The following is a 12,025-nucleotide window of genomic DNA, read 5'->3' as shown; positions in this document are numbered from 1 at the left end:
ACGGTGCAGACACGCTGCAGTCAGATCTGTATCCAACTAGCACGTTAGATCCGTCCAAAAGGGTCCAGGAGGGAACGTGTTTCCACAGAACGGCTCGGGGCTGAAAACACTTGCTCACATTAACGTGTCCGGCCGTGTTTGCTCAGCGACAGCGAGGAGATGGCAGGTGACAACTGCAGGCAGGTGCAGTCAGTTGTTCCTCCCCGTTGCCGCCGTGTGCTCACCTGCTCACATGTAATTCATCCTGTACACAATAGCCGCTTCACTCCCCACGCCTAATTACGAGGTACTAAACCGAAGTTTCCTAGTTAATGATCAAACTGTATATTAGTTGAAAAAGCCCCCGTTGCAACCGCAGCGCCGCAAACCGCTATGTCACGTTTCTTCTGCTAAAAGTAAATGAGTGAGGTACTTTTAATAAACATAAATTACATTTATTGAACAAAAAAAAGGATCAGTTACGACATACAGAAAGTACAAGTGAACACACAAGCGGAATACAAAAAAAAAACAACCATCATCTCCACATTGCACTAAAAAACAGCCATAAAATGTTTAGGAAAGTTAAAAATAAAAAGTTTGTTTCTGCTCTGTTTACAATGCTTTCATGTTGCACGACCACATATCTATGGTGTAAACTGTAAAATCTTTGGTCCCAGCCTTCTGACGTCTCAAAAACTGCGTGCCGCTAATTTCTGCTAATACTGCAAACAGTTTTAAAGCCACAGCTAGTACATGAGGTAAAGAAAAAGGCACATTTTTGGTTGAGAAAGTAATACAATTTCAAGGCACATTCATTAAGGTTATATGGCTTTGGCTGGCGTTTAACACTGTGGTAACCTTGAGTGCATGGCTTTTCATCCAACACGGCAGCAGAGCCGCAAAAAAGTGAGCTTTCTTTGGAAAATAGCAAGAACAGCTTTTCCTATCTCTGAAACTCATCAGATTAAAGAGAAGGTTTGAGCGTAGTCAAAATAGAGGCTTAAAATGATCCCCGCTGGTGGAAAAAAAACACACACAAAAAAAAAAACGGTGCCATTCTTCTGTGATGACATGCTTCCTCTTTCTTCTCAAGCAAAGCAAGGGCAGTGGATGTCACCTGCTATCACGCAGCGAAGGTCACGGCTGCAGCACCTGTTAGCACCTCGTCCATCTACGCCGCAGTACCAGGGACAGCTGGATGGGCTTTTGCTTGTGTGTGTGTGTGTATAAGTGTGTGTGTGTGTGTGTGTTTTCAGGCACGCCGAGAGATTTATGCCACCCAGACACCCCTACCTCTGAGCAGCTGTATGCAGGCCGTGATCCTGAGCTGACCGGCACCAGGACGGACACGGGAGAGGACACCTCTCCCCACAAACAGTTCACAACATGCTGGTTGTTTGGAATGGGCACAGTAGGAAGAGAGAGGGGCTGATGTGGACCGGGTTTCTGCACCGCTCAGCTCAGATCTGGTCCAGCCTCGAGCCTCAGTACAGGGAAGGACCGGGGGGGAAACAAATCTGCATCTCAGCTATAATAATGGAACACGGACGCCGAGAGGCTCGTACGGTCAGAGCTGAGGTCGGAAACCCTCTCTTGGTCTCTTAAAAAAATGGCCGTGTCATGCACGTCGTTGGCCTTACGAGTCCTAAACAGTTACAGCCAGGTGTGTGCAAGACAACTTGTGCGGCACCACGGGTTCCTCAGCTGCCCCGAGCTGCCCCCGTGGGCCGCTAGTGGCTCCGCTGGCTCTCGCCCCCGGTGGCGCCGTGTCGCCCTCACGCCGAGGCCGAGCAGCACCCGGAGGAGCTGTGTTTCTGCAGCAGCGACATGCGGCTGAAGGTGCGACAGCAGACGCCGCACTGGTACTTCTTCACCTCGGCGTGGGTCTGGAGGTGAGCCCGCAGGTTGGAGCGGTCGGCGAAGGCCCTGTTGCAGTGGGGGCACGAGAACGGGCGCTCACCTGCACAGAGAGGGGGAGGAGAGAGAAACCTGGTTGGACTTCACTGGGACTGCTTTACTCAAGACTTCACCAGCATTAACACCTCTCTCACACACACACAGAGTCACACACACAGTCACACACACACTGTGGAGGTATTGCAGGATCACATGGCTGCTGGGGTCACAGCCTGACTGAATTAGCATGATTCAATCAAAGCCAAATGAGATTAGCACACTAACAAGTTGCTGCAGGTACCCAGTGCTCAGATAGCAGCAGCCTTCAGGCATTCTTCAGCCTTTTGTCCCTCCCCTGCCCCTATTCTCCCCACTTCTCCCGCAGCTGTGATAAGATAATTAACCCAGCAGCCATTGTTGCAGAGACGTTAAACACAATGAGTGATCAATGAATACTGAGTGTGTCCCTGGTGATAACGTCTGCTGCTGGAGTGCTGAGCTCATCAGACCGATGGCCGTGCAGACGGCGGAGAACCCGCTGACTCACGGCCACTCACCAACCAGACGCTGATTCCTGCACCACCACGTTTGTTTTTGTGACGATTTCTGCAGGTGAATCTCACCTGTGTGCGTGCGGATGTGGCCGCGCAGCAGCCAGGGCCTGGAGAAGGCCTTCCCGCAGGTGGTGCAGACGCAGGGCAGCGTGTGGGAGCGGATGTGCATCTTCAGGGCCCCCAGGCTGGTGTACTCCTTGGGACAGTGTTTGCAGAGGAAGGCCGGCCTGGCCGCCGTGACGGGGGTCTCCCTCTCCTCGTCCTCCTCCCCGGGGGGGCTGATGTGAGCCATGACCCCGGTGCACTTCATCCGCTGGCGGGGGGCGTACGTGTGCACGGGCTCGGGGCTGGGGGGGTCGGACGTGCGGCCCTCGTCCTCGTCCCCGCTGCTGCTGGCGCCGCTGCTCAGGCTGCAGGGGGAGCTGAGGTCCAGGGGCCCCGAGGCGGCCGAGGCCTCGGACTGGGAGGTGGGCAGGTAGAGGGCGGGCAGCACCCGCAGGTCCCACACCAGCCCCGTGGTGAAGCAGGTGGCCGCCGACGTGCCCGCCGGCGACAGCTCGGCGAGGGGATACCTCTCCAGTGAGGCGTCTGGGGGGGGAACAGCAGAGTTTACAGGGTAGAAATGGGAAGAAGCAGTAATCATTCAATATGTCAAATCAGTTTCATGGACTTTCAACACCCAGATAAAGTCTGATCGTTTTTTCTGTCATAGTCCTATTATTTTTTTCCCCCTTAACGTTAACTGAGCATAAAATAAGAGCCATATGGGAAAGTTCCACTGGCCGTTTCCTCCCACGTATTCACAAGGGCTTGTAACATGAATGGAGCTCTGTGTGTGTGTGTGTGTGTGTGTGTGTGTGTGTGTGTGTGTGTGTGTGTGTGTGTGTGTGTGTGTGTGTGTGTGTGTGTGTGTGTGTGTGTGTGTGTGTGTGTGTGTGTGTGTGTGTGTGCAGAAAGGGGGGAAAGTGCGTCTAACGGGCCCCGACTTGACCAGGGAGTATCCCGGTTTAGGAAATGTTGCTTGGCTTGATTTAAAAATCAGACAGCAGGTGCTTTCCCGACACATTCTCCACACTTTCATCAAGAAACTGGAATATTTGATTCAAGTCATAAACAACTTCGAAGACTCACCATTTTGGCATTCCAGTTCACTGTAGTTTGGTTTTTGTTTAGCGAAGTACTTTTTGACCAAGAAAGATCGAGGCATTGTCCTTTTTTTGAGGCAAATGTATATTTGCGTGAAAGTATAATCTTTTGGTCACGGCGCAACAAGCTGGTACAAAAAAAAAAAAAAGTGAAATATGAAGGGAGGAAAAGGGAGGAAGGAAAAGCCCGTCCCGTCCAGTCCAGTGGTTTGTCCGCGAGCCCCGGAGGAACGGCCAGAGATCCTCCTGTCCTGCGACTGATCCACAACCAAGTGGTTTGTACAAGTTTGTCTGCAGACTGAGTAAATGCTGCTCTCTGTTCTGAAATAGTGACACAGGCAGCAGGGGTGTGCTCGCCCCGAGGGCCCTCCCCACCGCGCACATCCCCGCTCAGGAGGAGCGGAGCTGCAGCCCCAGCCCTCTCACCCCCTCACCCTCTCACCCCCTCACTACCGCATATCAATATAAATACAGCCTCACATGCTCAAACTCACACACTTTGGAGAACTTTGATGGCAGCAACAGCGATCTCTAGAAAAAGTTGGAACAGTGGCGACAGAAGGCTGGGAAAGTCATTATCACAGATTCAATTAAAAAAAAAAAAATATTTGACTGTCAACAGGTCTGGATACGCGCTGCATCATATCTACACTCTTATAAGATCATTACGTATGACTTGGATTTGTTTCATCTTGTGTAAAAGGAATGGTGTGTACAGACTATACGATGACGCCCCCTTGTGTCGTGACATTGGCAGAGATTTGGCCTTTTTTTTTTTTCATGGAAGCAACAACTCAGCTCTGCAAACGCATGTTCCTCACAAATGTGGCGCCAATTAAAAGGGGGGGGAAAAAAAGGCCTTCTAACGCTGTAAGATTTATTGCCATTGTTACAGCAAAGAAATGATCCACCAAACAACTGAGCTTGTATATTATACTACGAGGAGGGTTGGAGAAACTTAGTGCAGCAATCGCCCCACCTTCTGGACCAACGGGATAATAACCATGTTCAGTTCACGCCGGGAAACACGTGGTGGCGCTAAAGAGCTGGACCTTTATCCTCATCACAACGTGGACAAAATCACATGAGGAAAACATGCTGTAAAAATGGTGATTTATCAGTTTCTATTATAATTTCTATTATTTCTATTATTATAGAATATAATATAGATATATTATATAAATACATATATATATATATATATATATATATATATATATATATATATATATATATACACACATATACACAGGACTGTCTCAGAAAATTTGAATATTGTGATAAAGTTCTTTATTTTCTGTAATGCAATTAAAAGAACTAAAATGATTCCCAGAATATTCTATTTTTTTTTAGATAGGATATTTGAGTTTTCTTAAGCTGTAAGCCACGATCAGCAATATTAAAATAATAAAAGGCTTGCAATATTTCAGTTGATTTGTAATAAATCCAGAATGTATGACATTTTTGTTTTTTAATTGCATTACAGAAAATCACAATATTCTAATGTTGTGAGGCAGTCCTGTATGTATATATATATATTTTTTTTTTTCTTCTATTATTAACATATTACAGCTTTTCCCGATATTGTGTATTCATTCATGCACAATAGGGGGCGCGCTTTGTGCACCTTGCTCATAGTAAAACCATGGATGTATTATATAACTGGATACCGGATCGAAAATGGCCGCCCATTCATTTCAATGGAGTTTGCTCCATGGATGTATTATATAACTGGATACCGGATCGAAAATGGCCGCCCATTCATTTCAATGGAGTTTGCTCACCCAGCGCATCCGCCGAAAAAATTTCTGACTTCCTGGTTTACTTCCTGGTACACGGGCCCATAGAGCATGCGCAGTTGAGTCACCTCCCATGATGCTCTGGGGCCTCCCATCATGCCCCGGGGCAATGTGAACGAGCGCTGCGCGCTCTGGACAAGCGCTGCGCGCTCATGAGTCCTTCAGACCGGTAATGATAGATGTACACAATGAAATTAGGGATTTATAGGGCAAATCAACCGATGCTGTTCTCAAAGTCATGGTTATAGACTATACATGGTTCATTTGTGTGTGTTTTTTAATTAAAGATAAAACGAGTCATTTTTATTTAAGATGAGACACCCCAGGTTAATAGGCTAAAATAGGATAAAAATGTAAATAGCAGGTATCACCATGAAACTTCCCAAGTTTATTACTTACATTAAGACAAATATTTTTTGTATTACCGTACAAGTTTTGTCAAGTATTATGTTTAAATATGTCAAATATTATGTTTAAATGTGGTTAATTTACTGCGTTACACAGAGGCTACGCCGTAGGCTCCGCGGCTCCGCGCACCCTATGGCGTAGGAGCCGCGGAGCCGCGGACTGCCCACTGCCCACTGCCCTGCGGGCACTGCCCGGCTTCGCAGTGCCCGCGGAGCTGCGGAGGTGCAGCTTCCCCGGGAGCACTGTCATAAAATAAGCTGAGGATTTAGGGTTAAGATGATGTTAAACACATGACATCTAAAACTCCACGGCACCGTCGCAACAACTACGACACATCTCTCTCCCTGCACGTTTGCTCAAACCTGATGGAGGTCAGTTTTATTGTGAGGTGGGGATCTCACGCCACAAGCTCATTTTGTTAATATTGACCCTCATTTAGTCCCGTGCAGGGCGCTGCCTCCAAATGAAAGAGCAACAGAAGAATACATATTTGAAGTGCGTTAGGTGTGTGTGTGCAGGAGGATCTCAGTGGAAACACCCACACCTGCGCCTCCGCGGAGCCGCGGATGATCTACAGGATCATTAGAATGCTTATGAATGTGGTCGAAAACGCAGATCTTCGGTTATGTGTGGATGCAAATGTTTTTATAAACGGAGGGGGGGAAATATTCGTTTTTAAAAATACCCGGCTACGTGTGGACAGGGTCTTAGACTTGTGTTATTCCTGCCTGATATCTTATTTTCACAAACCATACACCGTTGGCTACAACGGAAATGTTTAAGTACAAGAATGACAAACCATTATTATTCTTGCTATTAAACATTTCTGTTTGGTGCAAATTGGCAATGCAATGTGTTTCTGAGTGATAATTCCGCCGAACGGCTTAGTTTCAGCCATCCTCGTTCCCGAGACACACACGACCGCGCTTTGCGAGTCCACGGCACAGCCGTGACGTCACGCCCAGAAAGAGACTTTTCTTTGACTTTTCTGGCCGTTATAAAACATTTTTGACGGATATAAAGTCCATGACTTAAAAATATAGAATACAAAGATTAGTAATTGGTGGTGATTACAGCTGGAGGTGTCCTGTGAACAGTTTTAGAGGCTTCTCTTTTACTATTGCGGTCTATGGGAAAAAAGCTTTCTGGGCCCCATGGGATTTTTTGTTGCAGTACCGCGGCTGGCCACTGGAAAAAATCGGCGTGCCTGCTGAGCGCGAGACTGGGGGCCTGGTTTGCTCACCCAGCGCATCCGCCGAAAAAATTTCTGACTTCCTGGTTTACTTCCTGGTACACGGGCCCATAGAGCATGCGCAGGTGAGTCACCTCCCATGATGCTCTGGGGCCTCCCATCATGCCCCGGGGCAATGTGAACGAGCGCTGCGCGCTCTGGACAAGCGCTGCGCGCTCATGAGTCCTTTAGACCGGTAATGATAGATGTACACAATGAAATTAGGGATTTATAGGGCAAATCAACCGATGCTGTTCTCAAACTCATGGTTATAGACTATACATGGTTCAATTGTGTGTTTTTTTTAATTAAAGATAAAACGAGTCATTTTTATTTAAGATGAGACACCCCAGGTTAATAGGCTAAAATAGGGTAAAAATGTAAATAGCAGGTATCACCATGAAACTTCCCAAGTTTATTACTTACGTTAAGACAAATATTTTTTGTATTACAAGTTTTGTCAAGTATTATGTTTAAATATGTCAAATATTATGTTTAAATGTGGTTAATTTGTGGAGTTTTATTTTTTGGAGTAAGGATAAAACGAGTCATCTTTATAAAAACAAACAAACAAAAAAACACATGGGATTCCCCACAATAACACAAGCTGTCATATGCTATTTATCTATATACCTTTGGGTAAATCTTTTTGTCTATTAATGATCGTGCAGTCCGAATGTTAGGCGTAATTAACTTTGCATTTTCTCTGATTCTTTTACAGCTTCTGGGCTCACATTAAGTGTTATTCCTGCCTGATATCTTATTTTCACAAACCATACACCGTTGGCTACAACGGAAATGTTTAAGTACAAGAATGACAAACCATTATTATTCTTGCTATTAAACATTTCCGTCTGTGATCCCCCTGGTCAGGGCGTTTAGACCGAGTGTGACCTGAGCGTCCCACCTGAGCTCTGTGCCATAGCGCGCAGCTCCAGCTCAATGAATGACAGAGGGTCTCCTGCTCAGCTGCTGCTCAACACTGATCAGAGCAGCTCCCCCTCGTTTACTGAGGTTTTATTATAAACCCAATGTCTTTTGTCATGGAAAAAAAAATTAAGAGACCACAAAAACACACCTTTGAGCCGTGTTTTCCACTTTTCTGAGTGATTATTCCGCCGAACGGCTTAGCCATGCTCGTTCCCGAGACACACACGACCGCGCTTTGCGAGTGCACGGACAAAGCCGTGACGTCACGCCCAGAAAGAGACTTTTCTTTGACTTTTCTGGCCGTTATAAAACATTTTTGACGGATATAAAGTCCATGACTTAAAAATATAGAATACAAAGATTAGTAATTGCCGGTGATTACAGCTGGAGGTGTCCTGTGAACAGTTTTAGAGGCTTCTCTTTTACTATTGCGGTCTATGGGAAAAAAGCTTTCTGGGCCCCATGGGATTTTTTGTTGCAGTACCGCGGCTGGCCACTGGAAAAAATCGGCGTGCCTGCTGAGCGCGAGACTGGGGGCCTGAGTAAAACACGGTGATGTTTTGCTGTCGGGCCACACTGTGATTAGGAAAATATGACTATGAGGTGAAACTGTACAGAAATTAATGTAAAAAAAACAATGCTTAATAAAAGGTATTGCTTACATTTCCCATCATTTTGATGGCGTGAATCAGCACAATAATAACAGTTTGTAAAGCAGTTGGACTCATAAATACAGACTACACATTCACACAAATCTGTAGGCAACTATCCTATAATCCATCACCTGTTCATTAATTCATTTACCCCAAGGGTTAATAAAGTATTTTGATTTTGAATTGAATTGGACGAAATTAAATCAATGACTCTGTGTTCAGACGTTTTCGCTTATTTGCTAACTAGAAAGCTGAGTCTTGCCGAGGCAGAAACGTGAAGCAAAGAAAGGGAGGGAACCATCTTGACCAACCTTCCCTTTGACCACACTCAAATCAAACGGCAAGCCCGTTTCTGAGCTCTGATTGGTGCTAGGGCGGGGTGGGCGGGGCTACGGGCGGGACCCTTTGGTTGAAAATTTGAAATAGAGAACAAGTTTACAGAGGTCCCGACAGTTAATTAATTGTCTCGTTTCAGAGCAAATAAAAGCCCTGCGAGTCAAACTGAGGAGCTCTAACTGCAGGTAAGATCATTCATGTGCGAACACGCACTACACTATAGCAGAAAAGATATTTCAAACATCATATTTGAATGGTTTACACTGTATTCGCTTTTGAGCGCCACTGTCAGGAACTAGAGGTAAAAATACAATGTTATAAGATTAAACGAGGTCTCGTTTTACCTAGATTTGATACAGATGTATTTTAACTGCTTACGCGAAAACCTAATAAAAACTGAACAAAAGGTATCCGTTTTTAATGCTGTTGTGACACGCATGTTTGAAATGTATCATACAACCATACCGTACTTTAGGGCCATTAAAGCAGATTACAGAAGGAGATTTTTTAAATGTATTTATTTTTTTAATGAAAAAAAACCAACTACTAACAAACAAACTAACTAACAAACAAAACAGTCAATTCCAGTGACATCATGACTGGAGAAGCTGCGCCCACTTTTATGGAGAAACAGATGGACCTAACAATGAAAGTCTGGGGGGTGGGGCCTATTCTCCAGCCGTCTACTACCATAGACATATATACATATACATGTCTATGGTCTACTACCAGCAGCTTCATTAGATATACCCAGTACTCGAGTTGTAAAAAAAATAAAAAATAAATCAGGGGGGGTGGTGGATTTGATCATATGGGGACAGATAATTTGTGCTGATTACAAATAATATAATATATTACAAATAATAGCAGTGACCAAAACAGCTGCAGAAATACTGCAGGAATGACATAGCAGCAGTTAAATGCAGCCTTCTGTAAGCTTTAAATATCCACTGGGCTTACATCAAATACATCAAAACACAACAATAAAAAACACTTTTCTGAATTTATCAATATGACTCTGTCCTTAACAGGATAAGTAAAATGGATCACTGCAAAAACTCAAAATATGAACAAGAATATTTGTCTTATTTCTAGTTAAAATGTCTCATTTTAGTAAAAAAAATCTCATTACACTTAAAACAAGACTCATCACTGGAAAAAACAACAATTTTCACCTGTTTCAAGTAGATTTTTACTTGAAATAAGTAAACAAATCTGCCAGTGGATTTTTTTGCTTGTAATAAGAAGATAAATCTTGTTCCACTGGTAGATTTTTCTACTTATTTCAAGTGAAAATTTACTTGAAATAGGTGAAAATTGTCAAATAAGTTATTTTTCTGGTGATGACTCTAAATGTGTAAATAGCAGTAAAACCACATTCATTGATGAAATGACATAAGGGATGGAAAGGGGGGATGGCAGTTTTACAGGAGGGATGATTTGGACCATTTTTATTTCAGGAGGGGATGCCATCCCCCCTCATCCCCCCTCAACTCCAGTACTGGATATACCAGTCACTTGACTCAGACTGCTCCAAATGTGAAAATTGATATATTGTAAAAGACTGTGGGGGAACCAGCCAGTATTTTCTCTTCAGAGGGATCAGTCCTGCTGGCAGAGGAACAGATCATGTGTAGTTGATGTAGTGACCTCTGAAATTCTGTTTCTCCTCGTTTTCTTACGGCAAACGCCGAACTTCCAGCTGCACAAAGAAGGGAACGTGGACAGAAACAGCAGGACCGGACAGTTATGTTCACAACGATTGCCCGATTTCTTTTTGGGGGAGAAGAGGAGACTCCTGAAGTCGTCAAGTCTGCAGAAGGGGTGCAGGAAGGATGGCTTGTTGTCCCACATCAAGGTGCAGCCTCCAACATTTAAAATGTTCTGCAGTCATGTCAATGTAGGGCTGGGCGATATGGACCAAAAGTCATATCTCGATATTTTCTAGCTAAATGGCGATACTCGATATATATCTCGATATTTTTTCTGTGCCATAATTGGGGTTTCCCCCAAAGCATTATAGCATAGCATCTCTGTTAGCTTCATTTTTTTCTGAGGCAAACCCTTAAAAAAACAGTCAGTTTTAATACAAAGCCTCGTGCCAAATGTCACACAGGTTCCTTTATTAACAGAGGTCTGCACAATATCAAAATGTATAAAACAAATGAAATAAAAATAAACTGCCTGCATATATAGAATAAAATGCTTCTTGAATAAAATAAAACAAATATCCCTTTCCTGCATAACAATTAAAATACACTGTGCAATTAATACAATGTAGACAGTAACAGGCAGACTTTTCCACTGAAGTTGACAGTTGTGCAAATAACAAAACATTTGTGCAAATCTCAAATAAAACATTCAAGTCCATTTGTCACAGTATAAGCTATATCAAAATCATTAAAAAAAAAATATATATATATATATTTTTTTTTTCAAAAATCGATATAAACGATATTGTCTCGTACCATATCGCGTTGGAAAATATATCGATATATATTAAAATCTCGATATATCGCCCAGCCCTATGTCAATGTAACACATTACACATTCAAACAGGCCCCTTCTGGTGGGGATTATTCATGTTTAAGAAGTCATGCGGAAAATGAAAAGTAAAAAGGGTTTTAGCATGTGGATATGATATGTGATATGTGCCGCCGTGATGGAGGAGCTCCTTCACAGCTAAGCAGCATAAGGCTAAAGGATAAACTATCAAACTTAAAGAATGACATATGAAGTAACTTTTTATCAACATTTTTCACGTTTTAATGAATTGTCAAGCTGTCTTTAGCCAGAGGTTGGTAACGTTGTACTACCAAAGAATCTAGTAAACTACAGGACTGTCTCAGAAAATTAGAATATTGTGATAAAGTTCTTTATTTTCTGTAATGCAATTTAAAAAAAAAAAAAAAAAAAAATGTCATACATTCTGGATTCATTATAAATCAAGTGAAATATTGCAAGCCTTTTATTATTTTAATATTGCTGATTATAGTTTACAGTTTAAGATTAAGATTCCCAGAATATTCTAATTTTTTGAGATAGGATATTTGAGTTTTCTTAAGCTGTAAGAAAGATCAGCAATATTAAA

At 43.5% G+C, this 12,025-nt stretch overlaps 1 protein-coding gene across 1 annotated transcript; it reads right to left on the bottom strand.

Moving 5' to 3' along the window:
* Window positions 1-439: 439 nt before the first annotated feature.
* On the bottom strand, window positions 440-3,902 carry snai1a (snail family zinc finger 1a). The gene is made up of 3 exons (XM_061728050.1): window positions 3,564-3,902; window positions 2,502-3,020; window positions 440-1,942 (listed from the first exon to the last, which is right to left on the bottom strand). The coding sequence occupies exons 1-3, from the start codon at window positions 3,637-3,639 to the stop codon at window positions 1,758-1,760; spliced, it is 780 nt and encodes a 259-aa protein (XP_061584034.1). The 5' UTR covers window positions 3,640-3,902; the 3' UTR covers window positions 440-1,757.
* Between the last annotated feature and the right edge of the window lie 8,123 nt (window positions 3,903-12,025).

The sequence above is a fragment of the Cololabis saira genome, chromosome 8 (genome assembly GCF_033807715.1).
Source record: "Cololabis saira isolate AMF1-May2022 chromosome 8, fColSai1.1, whole genome shotgun sequence".
Classification (NCBI taxonomy): Eukaryota; Metazoa; Chordata; class Actinopteri; order Beloniformes; family Belonidae; genus Cololabis; species Cololabis saira.
The sequence above is the reverse complement of the archived record's forward strand: the minus strand, read 5'-3'. Positions and strand labels throughout refer to the sequence as shown.